Here is a 21,804-nt window from a genome sequence, read left to right as displayed (position 1 = left end):
TACGATATGCTTATTTGGAGTAGCTATCTTATAAGTGTGTATAATATACTCATTGGTATCTCGCTTACTTATTTATACTATATATATATATATATATATATATATGCACATCTCTCTATTAAACAAAAAAGTTTTGAAAAATAGTTTCGTTGAATAATTACAATAATGGTATAGGTATCCAATATTAGAGCTATTCTTTTATACATTTTAAGATAGATAGAAAGAGGCTTCAGATATCAGATATACGAATAGTGCGTGTTATGAAAATAAGAACAATACCGATTAAATAAACGAAAACGGTGCGACTTACATTTGCCAGATATTAAGATGTTTACAAACAAACTATTATCCTAAAAAACTAACTTATTTAAATTTGTACAATCGTTATATATTATATTGGAATAAGTGTCATCTGACTATATTATATTATTAGATAATATTTTTCTTCTAACCTAATATATATTATATTTTGGTACCTAACTTTTAACTTATAAGTACCTAGCATAATTTTCTAAACATTAACTTTATTAACTTAAGATAATTTTTTTATTTACTTAATCACTTTTGACTAATAATTCTAATAAATAGAATAATATACATATAATATTAAATTGTAGGGGATATATTATATTATGTATAATATACATCTATAGCTATAGGCGTTTGCGTCGTACAGTGGTAATATACTTTATATAACCGCATTCGGGTAATATATAATATTATAGAAAAACCACGGTTATCTACTGGTAGATAACTATGATAAAAACACAGTGGACGAGTGGAAGACATGGTATATACTTATATTATTACGACGAGCGTAAACGCGCGCGCAATCAATTCGGACGGAGGCACTCGACGGCGAGCGGCTCGGGACAAAATGGCGCCCGGCAGCGCGTATATAATAATAATATAATACAATATATCCGCCGTATACGGCGGCTGTTTTCTCTTTCTCCCTCGCACGCGCTTCGTCGTCGTCGAGAATCCGTGATCCGCAACCATAAAAACCCTATACACAATGCCGCCGCCGCTGTCGTTTCGGTTTTTATTACACTACGTTCAATTTTTCTGTACATGCGTACACCGCGTATCCGTATATATTAGGTATACATATATATATTTGTATGTGTATTTGCTGGAAAATACAAAAGGGGGAAAATTTGCGTGTGTGTATGAGTATATCTATATATAATATGAATGGGCTCAATAAAAACAATCGCTATATATATATATAATATAACTATGGTTTGTACGGGCTGATACCATATATATATTATTATTATATCGTATATTTAAAAAGTCGCGTGCGCGTCGACTTTTTAAATGTTGAGAATCTATTATTGCATATCATAATGTATATGATACGACTATTTTATTATTCGATCGTTCGTGTCGATGAGACGCTTGGGTGTTAAAAACGAACAACACGCGTATATATACGAATAGAAAAAAGTGTATTTATATTTTATATTTATGCACACTGCTAGTGTAACATAACAAAATCGACTATAGTTATTAAAAATATATTCCTCCCGATTACATTTTATTATAAGAACTTCAGTGACGTGATCGCTTTTTTTTAAAGGAGAGGAGGTTATGACTTTTTGACTTTTCTCTGACTCAATTATTGTAAAATATATATATTCTTAGGTTTATATCTGATCTAGTTAATTATAATAATATATCATAAATCGTGTTAAGAATAATTTGTTTATAATACCTATGTAGTATGTATTATCACTTATTACTTCCTAGTAACATCTTGATATAAATCATACCCCATGATGGCAGTAAATATATGATATCATTAATTTATAACTTATTTATTATTACCTATATTTTTCTTAACCTATGGTTTATGTTGTTATAAATTGACAAATTATATGAAAAATTAAAAATCACATCAAACAAAAAAATAATATTAATCAATTTGTTTTAAACTACGGCCGGTTTTATTATATGTATAAAAGCCTGATTTTAATTCGACATTTTATTTTTCAAATTAGCTGGAAAAAACTGAGTTTTTACAATACGACCGATTCTTTATATATATATATATATATATAATATACGAGTAGTTAATTAAATTATAAAATCAACTAAGTAGTAATAATCTAGTAATAGTAATAGTCTATAATCTTTGCATTTAGGTATACATAATATACTATAAAATGTGCGTTGAAATATACATTTTGTAGCGTATCTATGTATATAATAAAACTAATATTATAGTATCGGTTATACCCTTAGTCCCTTACCCATATAATATAATAATAATAATAACTATAACCGACGTTTGTCACATTGTTGCTGTGTAGGTATATCATTATATGATTATATTGTGTGGAACTGCGGAGTTGACGATTTGACGAGACCCCGTTTTTTGACATTAGTCTTTAGGTATATATATATATATTATATACTATATAATATTTTACCGCGAGTTTACCAATACCATGCATGTATATTATATATATATATATCATATTATATATTATTATACCCTTCGCGATTTCTCATATGGGTATAAGCTCTCTTTCGATGTTATTTTAAAGAGGGCTCAGCTACACGTATCGGTTGCATCTGCCCCCAAACAATATACTGCGACCGATACACTGACACTGTATAATAATAATAATAATACGTACGCGTAAAAACCTTGTGTTTGTGCTCGCGCGCCTTTTCCGTCCGACCGTCCATCCGTCAGTGGTTTTGTGTATATAAACGCCCGACGTTTTCGCGGGTTGTCGCTTCCCGTTCGCATACAATACGAACGATAGCCGATGATCCTTTTATTATTACCTACGCGCGCGTTTGTGTGTGCGTGTGTGTGTGTGTGTGTGTGCGTGTAATAATAATATTGTGTACATAGTCGTTTTCGTCGTAGGCATTGTTAGGTATATATAACATATTACATATACCTATGTATTTATGTTATTATATTGTTATTTACTGCACATATGTATATATATATATATATATATATATATATATATTATTCATAGCACACGTAGAGAAAAAAAATGGAAAACTTCTCGGGATTGTTTTTTTTTTTCGCCACACTACCCTCTGTATTGTGCGATGTACATACCGTTCGCGCTGTATATACATGTATTATATAAATATATGTATAAGGTACCTACATGGCTACATCCAGATCCTCCCTGTATACATTCGTGCATATTGGTATTATGCATGATGTGATATATATATAACATCGCTGAAAATTCGTTCTCCGTGTGTGGTAATATTGCACTAGCGCAGTATAGTGCTGCGTATTAGAATAGTATATATATATGCATATAGGTATGTTAAATCCGTCATCCACTAATATAATATATAATATGTACCTATTGTATTAATTTTATTTTTTTGTGCGCAAGGGATAAATATAGAGATCTAGCTTACGTCGGAAACCTTATAGCTGGTATAAATGCTAGAAAACTTAAAATCAGAACTTCAATTTTTAGACATATAAATTATATACTACTAGTCGGAAAATAGCCGCTATCGTGTGTACATGGTGAATCCTTATTGTTGGTCCGTTTCAACTAATTCGAGTACATAATATGAAGATACAATTATAATCAACTTAAATTGCATATGCGGTACATTATATACATTCAGTTGGTCATAGTTATTCTTATTATTAACATTTCAATATGTTGTGAAGAAAAATAGCTTCTTGTGTTTCTGCAACTCTAACAATTTAAAAATATTTAAATATTTTACATATATATAATAATATAGATAAAAATTCAGTGTACCCCTTTTCACCAAGGGGTCACCACGACCTCGTAAATTCGATGAGCGCAGGTACCATAATAATAATAATAAATTTGTATTTTCTTCGCACGCATAAATACTTATTATTTATTCCGCAGCATACGCCGGCGAATCAATTTCAACGGATAAGCGTCGTGCTTTATCTGCGCTACAGCCGCAGTCGACGCACACAAAGAGGGCGTAGTGAGCTATATATAGGGAGAACACACACACACACACACACACATAAATATATACAGGGAAATTCCGAGCTCGGCATTTTATGTATATACATATACCGACTGTGCATACTAATGCCGCGCTCTCGCATTTTAAACCGTTTTCCAAACATATATATTATAATATATATATGTCTACTCTTTTCGCGCTTGCTGTCGGCCTAGAGACCGCTTTCTCCTCGCCGCCCCTACGGTCCTAATATATACAAGCGCGTATCGTCTCGACGTTAAACTTTTTCCTGTACTCTTCTACAGACCCTTTCCACGTATTCAACCATCCAAGAATGGAAAAATAAAACAATAATATATATATATATACGTACAATATTATACACAGTGCAGTAGGTATTATATTATATATACGGAGATAGTATTATTATAAATGGAAAAAATATATTAAACGAAAAAGTTTTTCTGTTTTTCGTCGACAGACTTTCATGGCGCTAATCCCATCCTAAATCATTAATAATTCAAATTTCCTATTCCGCCCGTTCGCGTATACGCATCTATAATATACAGGGAGTTCTATAAGTTTGGAAATGGTCATTAAACTAATTGCGAGACTGATAAACGATAATGTGATATAATTAATGAGATTATTAAATATAGTCTATATTATAAATTGGCATACAACGGCTACAAGCTATAGTGTTATCTTTAATTGCTACGTGTAGGTATTAAAATATGCATACAGTTATTAAGTTTCCAAAATTAGGAGATATATTATAATATAATATACAACTTTGAATTTTATATATTATGTACTAATTATAAATTATTTTTTTCCTCTATATGTAACATTGTAACAGTATTGTTTCGGACGACGATACATTAATATCAAAAACTGTATGCATGGGAAATATTACATAAAAATCATTGTAGTACAGACTAAAAAATATTATGGTTTTTCAGTCATCAAGTATACAATATAATAATTGGCGTTTTTCACCACACTCACACACGCGATTATCATACATGAGCTACTATATAATATATAATGTTATTATTTATTATTTTATTATTGTTAATACACGCATGGGGAAAACAAAAGAACCACCGTAACGTATAGTGTAGGACGTGGACGTCTATATTTATATACTATATGAGTATATTATAAATGCAGCAGTGCACCGCGCGTGTTTGTGAAATAAAATGTGATAAAATCGATTTTTATAGGAAACAACAACGTTGTGGTAACTGATTAGCATATATTGTTCGACGTCAACAACAATGGTATTACAATATGTATCGCGGTAAATATACCTATATACACATAGACATATATAAATATACCGTGCCAGAGAGAAAAGTCGTCGGGTATAATAGAGTAATGTAATATCGATTCGTCAATAATAATCATATCCAACAACAATAATCGCTATTAAACATTGTACAAATCTTTTTAACACTAATAAATACGTAACCGTGTGACTGCAGAGTATATATCTACATGTACATGTAGACACTATAGGTGTATGTATATAGGTGCCTATCTATAGTATTTAATATGAAACATCATGTCGTATGCATGATATGCGGTCGTGCCACGCAATGATATAAAAATCGATTATATCATAATATACACGTTACGTATACATGTGCGATCTGTACATACGTTTAGAGCGAATTTTCCGCGGGCACAAAATAATATAATACCTATATAAATATCTTTAGGGACAGCGAACGTTTAATTTATATATATATATATTTATACTCGAGTATACCAATATGTACTATATAATATGATGCATAAAATATCTATTAGCCATTAGGTACTTAATACTACAACACGAAAATAGCGACGGGAAGTCGTCATTATCGTATTATAACCCGCGTGTATTAAAGTTGGGCAATCGAATCCGATTGATGAGCGCAATTTTTGTTTTATACCCATCACCCGAAAACTCCAGCTGAGGTCTGTCCCCGATTTATCACGTACGCGCACGCATACCTACACACATACACACACACACACAAGCATAAACTCACATCGAGTGTATATACAGCGCGCACGTTTTTCGGCTCAAAGACGACCGGCTATAATTTTCCACCGTTGATGTCGCTCTGCGACAAACGATACGACGACGACGACGACACAAAAATGATTTTTTTTTATTATTATTATTGATTTTTTTCTTCGTCGTCGACGAATAATATCTCATCGTGCAACGGTCGCGGTTCGCGCACGTTCAAATATCCATCAGCAACGGTCCGTGAAGCGGATAGACGCGGGCAAATCGCTAAACACCCCTTGCAGGTTATTTTACCGCGCGACGAAAACGCCATTTCCTTTTTTTTAAACGCATACTTTATATAGATATATACCTAATAATATATAATAATATAGGTACTGCAGCAATATATTATATACAGGCAGGTACGCCGTATTATCCGAAGCGTTGGAAATTTTTTTTCACTCCTACGACCGTGGCCGCCAATTTTTGTTTGTCATCGTCTTTAATGTATATATATATATATATATATAAGTCCATTGTTTCTCATTCTCGTCCGGATATCGCGCGGCTTGCGCTTTTTTCTCTTCCTCTTCACGCTATAGACGCGCGTCCGTTATCTTTCCATCGTCTGTTCCCTTTTCGTCCATATACTTTGGAAAATCATCCTCGCCCTTCGTATGTACTCGTATTATAATAGGTATAGAATATTTAGTATGCTGCATAAAGTTTGAGTATAAAATATAGAAATCAGTTACAATCTATGTAGGTTTTTTGGTGCTTTCCTAATGTGAATTTCTATTAATTCAGCTAAACTCATAATTCGTATTATATATATATGTTTATATATTATATTGTATTATATTGTTCACCATTATACATAGTAATGGCAGCGTTGAATTATATTATTCATTATATTATGTATAGTCGAACAACGATGTTTCCACGCATACAAATCAATTTCGATGGATAACCTGCATCATAAATATATATTACTATGCAACATTTAATACCTATGCGTGCCTCCTGTACATGTAACAGGTATGATCACTATTTATAAATATAGGTAGGAAATATACAAATCGAAGTATATACGTATACATATGTCAATTCATACTTTAAACTGTAATTTTCGAAAATAACGAAATTTCACGAGAAACAGCTTTGATACCAATATATAACCGCGTAGATACCGCGCGTCATCACTGTTTATTTACATGCGGTATACACCAGGGTCTCTGGAAGAGGTATATGTGTAGGAAAGGGTCGTTCGCTGCGATGGTGTGGTTGAAGGGAGGGCGGGTGGTTTCACATTATAATTATTAATCGGGCAAATACCCGAAACGACGTGTTAAGACATCGTATATTATAATAAACGTTAACAGAAACGTTAATGTTTATACCACGACGTGCATGTGTCAAACGCGAACTATAAGTTTATGTACGCGATGCGAGGTCATGTTTTGCGACGAAGGGGGTATGAACCACCTACCTACGAATATATATATATATATGTACTTATAAAACCCGAAGCTTATTGTACCCGAACACGACGATGACGACTACGCGACATAATTTCATTTATTTATAATACTATGTATTTATTTTTTGTTTTTCATTGTAATATTTTCGAGTGGGAAAATGATAAATATCTCGCTGAGTGACTAGGTATAACAAGAGGGAAATAACGACAGCCACGCGCGTGTTGCAGTAATTTGTTTACGCAGTGTGAATTTATGTTTTAGGCCTTCTCCGCCGGCGCAAATGAACGCAATATTATTGTCATTAGGTACATGTATATTGTATATGTATTATTATATGATACTGTTATAATAAAGGCCCGACGTATAACATAAATCATAAGGTTTGGTTTCTTCTATAAAAGGTCACTATCAATAGTGAATTATATCTAAGAAACTATAGATGTAGTAGACAAATACTAAATATAAATCTATATACAATTATTAGTAGGTACAACTAAAAATTCATCCTGATATTTATAACTTATAATAAAGTGTTTATTTATTTTTCAATTTTGTCAAAAATCAGAGTCTAAAGATAAGACTAAAATTCGCTCGTGGTTCGGACTATTTAAATGTCATATGGATGATAAAAACTAATAATCAGCTATAACTGCATGATATACCAAACCGAAATCACTTGAGATTAATCGCTCACTGGCAAATCGCGTTCAGCAACATTAAATGAAATCAGCGCAATTATTAAAAACCGCAACAGTTAGAGCTATTAATAACATTATTATTGTACGTTTAATATTAATACATATACACGACGTGGTTATTATTACTTAGACTCGTGTCAAAGACAAACGGTGTGAAAAAAATTGTATTTTCTATAACGAGTAGAACTACATACATTTTCGTGAGAAAAATCGTCGAGTGCGATTTATATTCGTATAAATGACGGCGCTGTATCTGTATAGTATATATAAAAAAAAATACTGTCATACTGTATGACGATGGGCACACCTCGTGTTGCGCTGCAGCGTGGTAAAGATATTACCCACGAAGGAGAAAAATTACGGAACATAATATTATACATAAAAATATTATAACTGCATAATATAGCGTATATACATAAATATAAATAATATAATATACACACACTATGACGACGACGGATAGTGTGTGAAAGGACCAAAAAAAAAAAAAAAAACACACCCCGCGGGACGCCCGATAATTTACACGAAATTACCGAGTAAATACCAGTTCCACGTGATGTCATTATACGAGCACCTAAGCGTGTGTGCAGTGGGCTTTGATTAATTGTTATTAATATTATCGCATTGTCCGTACGATATTGAATATGTGACTTACGCCTTTTTCCCCGCTTCGTTTATCTTTCTTACCGACGTGATTTAAGAAGTGGTCCGTTGTTGTTATTGGTGTACGCACTCAAACGCGTATGCGTATATTAAATAATAATATTATATTTATTGGTAAAAACGCGTATCCATATTAAATGTAGCTCGTGTCACCGTATGTGTGCGGGATATTATAATATTATTATATATTTTATACATATACACGAATTCTTCCGTATATATATATATATATATATATATGTATTTATATGTATTATATTATGTATGATGATAATAAAATTATTGTGCGTATCGTAAACTCGAAGATATCGATACGCGTGTCAGAACACGAATATTTGAACGAAATTTACCGCCTTTTTGATTGTTGTATAAATTATTGTTATTACATCTCGTGCTATACTCGCCTTGATAATTTTATGTACAATGCAGTCACTCATATATTTATAGGCACCTCTATACGGCCATACTTTAATGCGCGCGATAGATACTATATTATGTAGTATAATATTATGTGTTTCAGCTATAACACGCGCGAAGTCCTATTTTTATTTATAAACACGTACCTATTATATATACGTAGGTGGGTATATATAAGATAAATTATATTATGATAATATTGTATGCGTGCACATATAAATCGTCCATTTAGTTTTTTTTCGACCTTTTTTCTTTTTTCTTATATACTTATAAAAGTTGAATTCACGCTCGTGTTCGAGTAATTTAAAATTAATTAAAAGCAGTAACGCTCCGTTTGAACGTCAACGGACGGTGTATACTGTTTATATGTAGATAGACGTATAATAGTCACGTTGTTTCTGCTGCACCATACCTATAACTATTAATATATATATATTATTTTTAATGTTAGTACCTACATACATCCGTCATAATATATTATTATAGTAAAAATAGCACTCGATTTACCTTATTATATAACTTACTACAACACTGCTGCAATTTTGGAATAATATACTCCTGTGAATCTTGAAATGGACGTTTTAAAATTGTTCTATATTACTTGTATTTACAAATGTGAATCTGTGGATAATTTACACGGGCTTTTGTCTTCTAAAAAATCACGCGATATGTTTCTCCCCGTCAACAAAGTTTAATAATATACAAATAAAATATTATAGTCACGGGTGCTATTTATTATATTTTAATAATATACTTAACGTATACCTATATTATAGGTATTATGTTTCCTGAACATGTTGTATATTGCGTGCTACCTGTTATTATTATGGGTTGTATACTTAAATGAAAGGTTATTCGTTTGACATGAATTTAAAAAATATATACACAATCTTGCCGGAAAAAATATGTGTGGAACAATTATCAATTTGATTTAATCGTTTTCATGAAAACAAAATCTACAATTTATATTTGCGTTTATATGTTATACAGAGTTCGTGTGAATTATTCGTATGTCAACGGTCTTCTATATTCAATATTCATTGCAGATACTTGAAAAAGGAAATAAATAAATAAATATATACATATATACATAATATTTATATTTTTTCGTTATAAAAAACCATTTGACAGATTGTTATTTGGATAGTCTTTCGCGAAAAATGCAGTCGGAAATATTTTTCCTTTATACAGTACAATATAAGTCAATAATAAAATATATATTATATAATATATAACACATAACATACATGGGTATACTCCGATTGTTATAAATACCTAATATATATTATATATTGTGTGGCGACAGTTATAACAGGGCGTATTTAGTCATCGTCACAAGTTTTTAAATAACTACTGCGCACCAAATGTACGCGCGGGTGCTACATTGTTCGTCTAAAATAATAATGTAATAACACCACAACGGCGGACGGATTGGTGCAGCAGCAGTAGTAGCTAAAAAAAACTAACATAATACCTCGTATCATGCACGTGGCAGCGGCGAAAAACGCGTTTTTATAGTTTTTCGGTCGGTCAACCGATTCTACCGCACGCGAGACATATTATATAGTCTCGAGGTACCTATATAATATGTATAATATTATAACGCGACCTACCTACATAATATTATACATGATTTGAGTGTGTTTTTTTTTTATTACCCCGATTGTCGGCAATGACCGTTCTCAGAACGGAAAAAAAAATATAAAATAACCCTTTGAAAAAGTTTCGGAAGATTATAAAAAAACAAAACAAAACGGTGAAAAAATGTGTACATAAAGTTTTTTTTCCTAAACACATTATATTTATATATATATGTATATATTATATAGGTACATACGTTTTTTAGACGCGTCGTAAACACGTCCTCGTCCGAAATATTAAACGTACGACCCGTGACCCCCGCGTGTCCTCGCGCGCGGCTTTTCGGCACGACCCGAGTGTGTGTGCTCGTGCGCCCGGACGCCCTGCCGTTTCACGAACGTAGAGAGAAGAACGCATTTTTTACGTTATTGTTTCTCTCCTGTCTTGCTCTCTTTCAATCTCCCTATCTCTGTCACTCTCTCTCACTCTCTCCATAGTACGTTTCGATCTGCCCCCCTTCACCCGTATACACACTCGCACTCTTTTCTCCTTTTGAACCCGACCGACTCGTTGCGTCGGCGGCAGAGAAGATGATGAATCGTTTCGGGGCACCACCCCTTATACACATAGGTATTGTAGGTATACGACTCGCACACACAAACATTATTTTATACATATCACATATTGTATATGTATATATATATATATATATATATATACATAACAGTATATCGATAACCGATATGTTATATAGGTAATATATATATATTACCTATACGTATGGTATAAGGTATTTTTTTTTTGCAACGGTGGTGAGATATACCTCATATAATATATTATATATATATACGTTGAAGTTAATGTGTAATTTATTGGATTTTTTTTTGTATTGTTACCACAGGCGGTATGGCAAAAAGTGCAATGGTTGCGCCCAGGGCATATCGCCCACTGACCTGGTGCGGAAAGCCCGGGACAAAGTTTTTCACCTAAACTGTTTCACGTGCATGATATGTCGGAAACAGCTGTCTACCGGCGAAGAACTTTACGTGCTTGAAGACAACAAATTCATATGCAAGGACGATTACATATCCGGCAAGAACGGGCAAGGTGCGTTATTATATTTTGTTATTTAACCGTAACGTAAATTTTAAATCGTATTGGTAATACATTTGATAATATGTTTTATTCTACGTGTATATAAAACTAAACCATACCAACAAACATAAATACTATAAAGAAAAGAAGAAAGCGTTTAAAACAAATTTCAAGATAAGTCAGGCAATAAAAATATAAATAAATAAAAATGAAAACTGAAAAAAAAATCGTGTAAATCGATTAAGACCTATTTCGATATACATTTTTCCAATTCTCTTCCACGCCACTGAAACCCTTCCCCGTCATTTCTACTTCCAAAGTTTGTTTCCTGTCTGAAAACGGGGGACATAACGTGGTTACCGGTTACTCGACGCGCAAAACTCCCATCGTATAGCTGTATATATATATAAATATAAATATATATTCACCTCTATCCCCTACCGATAATATATATATACAGACGTACACAAACATGTATACTATATACACCCCCGGCACGCACGACAACCCTTCGCCATGACCCGTTTTGCACGCATAACTAGATTTCCGTTGATGAGTTTCAAATCGAGTTTCCCAACTATGGAAATGAAGTTCCGGCTGCCACCCCCTCTAGCCAACATCCGTCCGAAAACGTAGTAATCTATATATGTATACGCGCAACTCTACACCACATCGCACCGAGCGCGTTCGCGTGCAGCATTTCAATATTTCATAATATACAAAACTGCTCGGTTCGAGGGGAAACATACTAGCTGTAGCAGTGTACGTGAGGTTCTTAAAACACGGTCGCGTATTATATGATATATTATATCGTAATACTGTTGGTCTCCACGCGACAAAGCTCGTTTAGCCAATGTTTATTGCATGTGTGTGTGTGTGTTGTACACGTCAGAAAATTAAAAACTTATTCTATCGCGCGTATTTCGGTCTATACTATCAAGCATATATAATATATACATAACAATTATAAGGCATGAACCAACGCGTGGCCGTATAAATATTATGAACGTCAACGTACTTGGTACATAAATTATTTCTATAGGTTTACCTGGGAGAAAAAAAATATGCGTTTAACCGCAAAAGTCGCGAGTAATTGGATTTAAATACTATATATATTCTCATGTGTATGACTGTACTAACTGTAAACCGGTTGTATGAGTTGAGTGTCAAGGTCTGCTGCGGCGCTAATGATACAAATGAAAATACATAATAGTTGAGCGCGTTGTACTTATACTCTATAGGTATACATATATAGTACGTGCAAACCGGTTAAATCGCAGCTATACACTATCCAAAGTATAGGTATAGGCATACTTGCACGCGTACATAACATACAATATATTAATATATAGTCTGGTGAGACGTGGAATCGTTTTTCCGACCCAGACATGAACGTGCCTGTGCATAGAACATTGCGGAGTTAAAAAAAAATCTGAAGAAAATTAGACGGTTGGACATACGAGGTTTTCACGCGCTAAAAAAAAAACCAAGTACTACCTGGTAATAAGTTGAAAAAATATAATGATGGATGTTCCTAGACGTGATCCTAGCCACAGCTATTAAGTATATACAGGTAGTGAAAATGAAAAAAAGTAAAAGTAAAAAAAAAAAAACAATAATTACCGTCGACTCGAAATAGAATAATAATGAAGTTACAAAATATCGCGGGTTTAAAATAACCGGTTATAAAATATAGATACCTGCAGTACCTTTATTATAATATATGCGGCGGATGGGTGGTGTCGTATATAAATATTAAATACGACCGACTTGTCCATATTTAATCCCTCGGAGTTTCATCAAGAGGTGTCGACGTGAAAAAGGAAAACACAACACCTATTTGTAGAACAAGCGAGACGCATATTAAACTTTTAACGGCGACTTTTGTACGTCTATATTATGACATCGTCCTTAAAAAAAAAACAAAAGAAAAATTCGACCAAATGCATACCTATACGTCATACATAAAGCGTTGCTTATTAAAAAAATAAAAAAAACATTTTTACACCAAAGCGCACGTAATGGCATTGTGAGTCGAAATATTGGAATTTTCTTCCTTTCACGTTACACGCTACACACACACACACACACACACACACACACACACACACACACACACACACACACACACACACACGCACGCACGCATACGACACACACGCACAATGTACTCGGTGGTACACGGTGAGTTAAATAGGCGCCAGAAATTTCGTTACAGTCTGCGGCAAGTACCTACACATTATATATATATATATATGTAAAACGTAGTGTAGTAGCGGTATACATAATAATAATAATACGGTAGTAGAGCATGTGTATGTATAATATGCGTGTACAGGAGAGAAAAATAGAAAGAGAGAGAAATAGACCATCGCGCCCGTACACACGCATTCCCCGCGGGTCATTTTTCCCGTGTCTCCTTCGGGGCCGTCCTCGCACTATCGACAGACTATTATTATATATAATATATATATATATATATATATATATTATTTGTGTGTGTGTGACCGCGGTAGCGAACGTACATAATATATAGGCATATATACAGTCGCAACCACACACTATATACGTTGATGTATATAGTACCTATACAACTATTGTTCCATTGTTGGTCCACGTCGCGCTGCGCACGGGAGGGAGAAAAAAATAAAGAAAATATAATGTCGAAACTATAATAATATACAATATATTATCGTGTGTATACCTCTATATATACTCGACCGTCGTCCGTGTCGCGTTCGCTATGTAATATATATATATATATTAGGTATCCACCTGTTTGTCGTTACGGATATTTCGTGTTAATTTGAACCAGCGCGGTGTATCGATCGTGTTGTATATATGTCTGGGTCTCACCGAACACGACGCCCGCTTGTATACATTAATACACACACACACACACATACATATACGCGCTGTTCTCATGTAATATATATATTATAATAAATATTAACAATACGTAGTCCGACGGCGGTATGCTAGGACTTGGAAAAAACAATGTAATTGGGAGAATACTATCTTATGACGTATTAAAGTTTGAGTTCCTTGGCATATTATACGTTAGTAGCTACATATACGTCCACCAACCCACTAATCCACTAATCCACTCATTTTGAATGTGTTATCGTTGATCATCAAACATTTTAATAATATTATTACAAATAAGTATATATACAAAATAATATAAATATTAACAAAGTGGGTACTTTTAAATTTTAATACCGCAACACTTAACAACTAGAATCACTTCTCTTCTCACCTTTCACCAGCATATTTATTTCGTCTAGGGTATATAATATAAATAAATTATTATTATTATTACTATAATACCGTGTAATATGAAAAACTTTTTGCAACGTCCCTCATCATATCAAATCATAAATATAAAGACAAGTCCATAAGGACATTGAACACCTCCTTCCCTTGAATACTTCTGGTTGTGCAATTGATTTAAGTGATTTAAAAGTCTTATTAACTCTATAATTTTAACTAGGATCTTTTGTGTCCTCACCTATTGCCTACCGGCTACCGGAATGTTTCTATACGTCATCTTAGGCTTTTCGCTAACTCGTATAATATAATTATAATTATATTAATACATCGATCTTTTTTACAATCTACATCACGATGACATGTATCATTCATACTATATACATTTTACTATGATATTCGTTTGACGTGATAATGGCCTATAGTCTATAGATACGTTCGTGTAATAATCGTATTATTTGTATGTAAGACTTCGCAAAACGTTGAGCAGTGTGCCGGCGGCCGCCAAAAATCATCATGGCGCACGGCGGCGGCAGCTTTCTCGGAGGCTGCGATGGCCGCACCGCGAGCGATGTACGCGCGCCACTGTAATATTCACCAGCCAGTCGCCCGTGGGTGGAGAATCCACATGCATACGATATCACATATATACGTATATGGTATACATTAAAATAATATATATACCTACACAATGTTTTGCGCGCATGCGCCCTTGACGTCGTGTACAATATTATGCAATGTTGTTCACAATAGGCGTTTTCGCTAAAGTCGATGATGATATAACTGCAGGCAATACTCTGACAACGTTTTCGATCAATGCAGCTCTGCTCTGCACATGCATTAAATAACGGATATTTCTTGTAATATAATTATGTATTCGACACCTGCTATAATAGAATACCTATCTAAAAAGGATGCGACGTTTAGATTTAACAACATATTATAATATACCTTAAACGCGTCCACTAGTAATCTGTATCGAAATGTACAATTATATAGAACCAACGTCGCGGTAATAGTGCAGTTGTATGCGTCTTATACATATTATTGTGTACAATGTACCTTTACATAGATAAACTTGCATTATTTATATATATATTATATATATATATTAAAAGAAACCGTTCAAGGAAGTATTTTTTATTTCCATCGTCAAAAGTTCCAAACCCGTTATATCCTTTGACACGAAAAGAGGTCAATCGCATAAAAACTGCAAAATACATTTGTTTTTTTCCCTGTTTTTTGTTTCGTTTCTCCGAGCGCGTTCCGTCCCGTTTCGCCGACGATGATGACTATACGGCGACGCCATTTTTATAACGATTTTCTCGCGTCGGGTCCCGCGCGTTTAATAGGTACCTAGTACTTACAAATAGTATATATAAATGTATATTATTATGTACTATTTGGCGCGACGAAAAAAGCCACCGCTCGGTCTAAATGAACCGTAGCTATTGCAATGGCGGACGCGCGCGTGTGATTTCCCCGTCGTGGTTTTTTTTTCGTTTTAATTTTCGATGTTCACGCTTCCCCGAATTGCTCGCACACCGACACCAATGTAGCGTCATCAACGTCAATAAGTATCGTCCGCTTGGTTGTGCCCACAAGATGATAAACCAAAAAAAAAAAAAAAAACTCTTCCAATCGAGTCTGGTAGATTACTTATAAAACGTATATATTTGGATAGAAGCCCGCGCGCGATACGACGATGACGGCTAGTCGTTATACATATACCTAATATAGGTAACCCACCTTATATTTATATTGTGTCGACGCTTATAAACGCGCGCGCCTATTGCTTGCTCCGATAGTGATTTATAACCGATTGTCAAACTTTTCCCATACATGTATTCCATCGCCACCGCCGACGGTCGAAAAATCAACAAATGAAAAATGCGTTTTATCACTACACGACGACGTCTAGACACACCACCGCGGACGATAATTAATTATCTCTCGCGTGAGTGAGTGTACGAAATCTTTCGTGGTGCCGCCACCGATGTATATAAATATATCGTTTATTCCCGTAACCTCGAAAATTAAACGAAAGTCCTTTATTTTATATGAAATACATTATACTTAATAATGAGATATGATTGTGTACAACTAAATTCGTGTTTAGGCATCGAAAAACGTAGTGCGAGTGATAACTATGGATATCATAAATACCTATATATTTTTCAATACATTACGATGCTCTTATACTATAATACTATATATATACTATTCAGAGTGTACTTATTCGCGAATCCAATGAATATACCGTTTTTAATTTACAATTTGTAACTCAAAATACAGGTTATACCTACTTGTAACCGCGTGTAATGTATATGTATGTGATCATAATATAATATTATTTTTATTCGCACACGAGTATCATGTACGTGAGTATACGTCGGATGAGACGTGATTGGCGACGGCGTCGGCGATATGACGTTTAATATTATATAAAATAATAATAATAATAATAATAATAATAATAATAATAATAATAATAATAATGATAATGATAATATACGCTCGCGGTGTAACGACGACGGGGACGAGATGACCTCAGCGACGGCGGCGGCCGGTTCTTTTGCGTCTGACGGGCGACGTCGAAATCGCGAAACGCCCCGCGGGCAATACGTCGCCGCCGCCCGCCGATGTTATACACTGCAGCCGACGGCACACAGAGGAGTCGTGCGGCGGCCGCTCTCAGCGGGGGGCCCGTTTGCCTTTTTACCGCGTCGCCGCGGGGGGAAATACGCCGTCGACGCCGCCGACACGACCCTCCGCCGCTCAGCTCTGGGACTGTGTGCACCTCCCTCCACCGCCGCACGACCAATGTCCCTATATATAAGTAATGTACAATAGGTACAAACACTGAAACACGTGATATATTAGAGACACTGTAATATATAATAACAATAATAATAATATACGATACGATTATAACGGCCCAAAATAAAGTTTATTATTGTTATTTAATATAATAATATAATATTATATTATATTGTGTAGTGTCCGTCGCCGAGTTTTCCAGACACCCAAACGTCCCCGAATTATAATATGCTCTAATGCGTAATATATTATGCACATATTATCATTAAGGCTTTATAACAGTCTGCTGATGTGTAATATATTTCAATGTTTATACTCGCTTACAATTATTGTTGATCGTAGATGAGTGTATAATATATGACATATACATTAGGATATAGAATATTGTAGGTATAAAAATGTTATATATTTAATATTGATATTATTGTATATGTAGGTACACGTGTGTATATAGTGTGGTGTTAATGCGTTATTGTTTTTTTATTTTTCTATTCTTTATTCACGCGTATATATATTATATTCTCCGACACGCGTTTTGGCCGAGCCGAAGGAATCGTAAATCGGCTTCGGGCTAAAGAGATGATAAAAAAATTACACTACGTGACGTCCGCGGCGTAAATTAGACGACGAGCGGGTAGGAAAGAAAATAAAATAACGTAAAACAAAATAATAACGACGATAAACAATGACATGTCTTCGGGCACGAGTGATTTAGTGGCCGCGTCGTCGTTAGATGTACATATACACGTATAGTGTTATTTTTTTTTATATAGGTAGGTACCTACTTTTTTTATAATTATTATTCCGTCCGTGGTATAACGGGCTTGAGAGAAGGTGTGAAACAGCGGACTCTCGAGAAGTTTTATGGATATAATACAGTTGCGTACGGCCAAAGCGCATTCACACACACAGGTGTTCGCCCAGCACGCGTGCCGTTGCTGCCGACACTTAAAAAATCCAATAATGAGACTACGATCTATCTCGTCACGACGTATGTGACACTGATCAATGCGCGCATGTCGCAGACCGTGGAAAAACTTTAATTTCGACATGAAATCCTCTGTGGTTTTCGATGTTCTGATACATGGATGTCTATTTGATTTTTATAGCGCTACATTCCGTTTTTATAAATGGCGAATGATGCGATTTCCTCCGTACATAATAATATTATGTATATATATATATATATTAGTATAATAACTTTATACTGCTAATTCAGTGGTAAAATATGATTGCTCTCAACTGTCCACGCCAAATCTAAATTCGATTGGAACATTTACAAGATAAAAAGCAATACACCAAATGCATGTAATAAGTACGTTAATTATGAGTAAAATATTTATCATAAATTCATAACACATGTAGTATTATTAGAATATTGTATAGTTATTCCAAGCGGTAGACGTGGCATAACGTAAATTTGTCAAAGACCGCGTATGCTGCAGTTCGTGTCTTTCTTTTTAAATACTATATTGAGATATAGTATATATTCATATTTCAAAGACGTGAAGTTCCATTGAAATTAGAAGGATAGAGAGAGAAAAAGAAAAAATGAGAGACCATAATAACGGAATTTGAAAAAAGTTGTAATTCATAAGCGTTATGTGTATTTTTCACACGTTCTCGAGGTTCCAACGAAACAGGCTGGCGGTGGATCGTAAACTTGACGTTCCGATGGCTCGAAACAAATCTGACGTCTGTTCGGGACACGGTGATAATGTCATTATATTTCATATATATGTATACATTTATATATTATGTGTGCGTGTATAAGTGCGTACGGGAGCGTTTCAAGGGGACCGACAGAGAAGTTAAGAAAAAATAATAATAATAAAATAAAAAATTATGAATATCGTACATATGTATAATAATATGTATATATATATATATTTTATAAAAAAAAATCATAAAAGAACCGAACACCTAAGACGGGTCGTAAAAATTGACAGGTATTCTGGTGGTTTTCTGGTCACTTTTTTTCTATGTCCCTCGAGCATAAATTATGTAAAAAATTCGTGTTATATGTAAATATGAGCGCCTGCGATCGTTTTGACGGCCCAAAGACTCCGGTCGGTCTGGGTTGATCATAAAAAAAATCCTTCAAAACTATATTTATATATATAATTTCCTTTATACTGAACTGCGACTTGGGCGTATAATACTATACATAACGCCGAAAACCTACTCGGTTATTATACGGCAGCTTGTAAAATAACCCGAAAAGACAGTAATGACCCAGCTCCCAGTATTTTACACATTTATTATTGTATATACTATATATTCGTTTTTTATTTTACGATTGTTACATTATATTATTTTTTTACCTAGCTAATTTACCGTACAAAAACTTCCGAAAGAAACGATTTTATGCGGTTCAGGTATATATTATATAAATGTGCACACACGTGTACCTTTACCTATATATGCGTGCAATGCAACAAAAAGACCGTAACTTCTAATGTCACTTATTACGATATACCAAAGCCAACTTTCGGCGATAAAAATCCGAGTTCATTTTCGCGCGTTTCTAATTACCACCCGTATGCATAGTTTTTGGAATAAAATAAAACAATACAAGAATATGTACAAACGAAAAGCGCTCATAGTATAGGATAAACTAGTAGCCTGTTTCTGATTTTTAGATACAATTTGTGTATAGGTACATGACAAATTTACAACTAGTAATATCTCTATATCTCGGCTTAAAGCTCACAAATTACGCGCTTATGTATTTATAGTTTATACGCCTGTACACGTATAGGATTGCGAATTAAGACTAGATCACTGCCCGAAATAACCTTTACATATTACATATATATTTGTGTTTAAAATATCTGTATAGCGACGTAGCAAGCGTGTGGACCATAAAGCCTTTTGCATGACATGCTTACATAATATGTATACATATATATATACACAATAATATAATATCATATTATACTACCATTGAGAGGGACGAAAGCAAAAAGCGCCAAACAGGCGATTGAATTCGTGATGGGATTTTTGTCATCGATACACCCCCCAAAACACTCGGCGGCGAATATCCTTCTCCTCCTCCTATCTGTCGACCACATTGTTTGTACAGGATACTAACCACTACCAGCAGTATTAGTGTATATATATATATATATATGCGTATGTTTGTATACTGAGTATTTGTATACGTGTTTTTATACATATATATATATATGTGTGTGTGTATTATTATATCTCTGGAACGGTGAGCCGACAATATGCACGCGCGTTCCTATCATCCCCGTCGACAGACGCGGGTTTAATACTCCCAAGCGTGGCAGCGCAGCATCAGCGTGTTCCTAGGGCGCGCGTGCAGTACACCCCGCGGGCGCGAATGGGTAATCGAGTTTGATTCCTGAACAAATATTGTCGTAAGCCCTTCTCCATGCGCACCCGTTCTTCCCGTTTCCATCGTGTCGTCCTTCTCCTGCCCACGAAGTCCCGAATCTATTCCACCCCAACCCCACCACTATCTACTCCTCATCCACAACCAATCGCACCACAGTCAACCCAAAGGGATATATATTATATACCCAGAACGCTCTGCCAGTGCTGCACCCTCCGAGGGATGTGTATACATATTATATATACATATGCACCGTGTGTATACAATGGTGTTGTTGTGTGTGTGTGTATTATTCGCCAAGCTCTGACGCCTCCGCCTCTGGATATTTATACGTGTTTGTTCAAAACGTCTGCCAATTATGTATATTATATTTTTTAACAAAACGTGCGCCGACCCGTGTTTTTCTTACCCCATTTTTTTTGTTTTCTTTTTTCCGACTCTCAACGCCGCCCCTATGTG

The 21,804-nt window shown here is 34.5% G+C and overlaps 1 protein-coding gene across 1 annotated transcript in view; it reads left to right on the top strand.

The window, feature by feature from the left end:
• Nucleotides 1-21,804, top strand: part of LOC132921791 (LIM/homeobox protein Lhx5-like) — a 38,139-nt gene that overhangs the window by 8,165 nt on the left and 8,170 nt on the right. Inside the window, exon 3 of the mRNA XM_060985000.1 lies at nucleotides 11,701-11,906. Coding sequence (XP_060840983.1) covers nucleotides 11,701-11,906 — 206 coding nt within the window. The remainder of the gene's footprint in view (nucleotides 1-11,700; nucleotides 11,907-21,804) is intronic.

This window comes from Rhopalosiphum padi, chromosome 1, assembly GCF_020882245.1.
Source record: "Rhopalosiphum padi isolate XX-2018 chromosome 1, ASM2088224v1, whole genome shotgun sequence".
Classification (NCBI taxonomy): domain Eukaryota; kingdom Metazoa; phylum Arthropoda; class Insecta; order Hemiptera; family Aphididae; genus Rhopalosiphum; species Rhopalosiphum padi.
The sequence above is the reverse complement of the archived record's forward strand: the minus strand, read 5'-3'. Positions and strand labels throughout refer to the sequence as shown.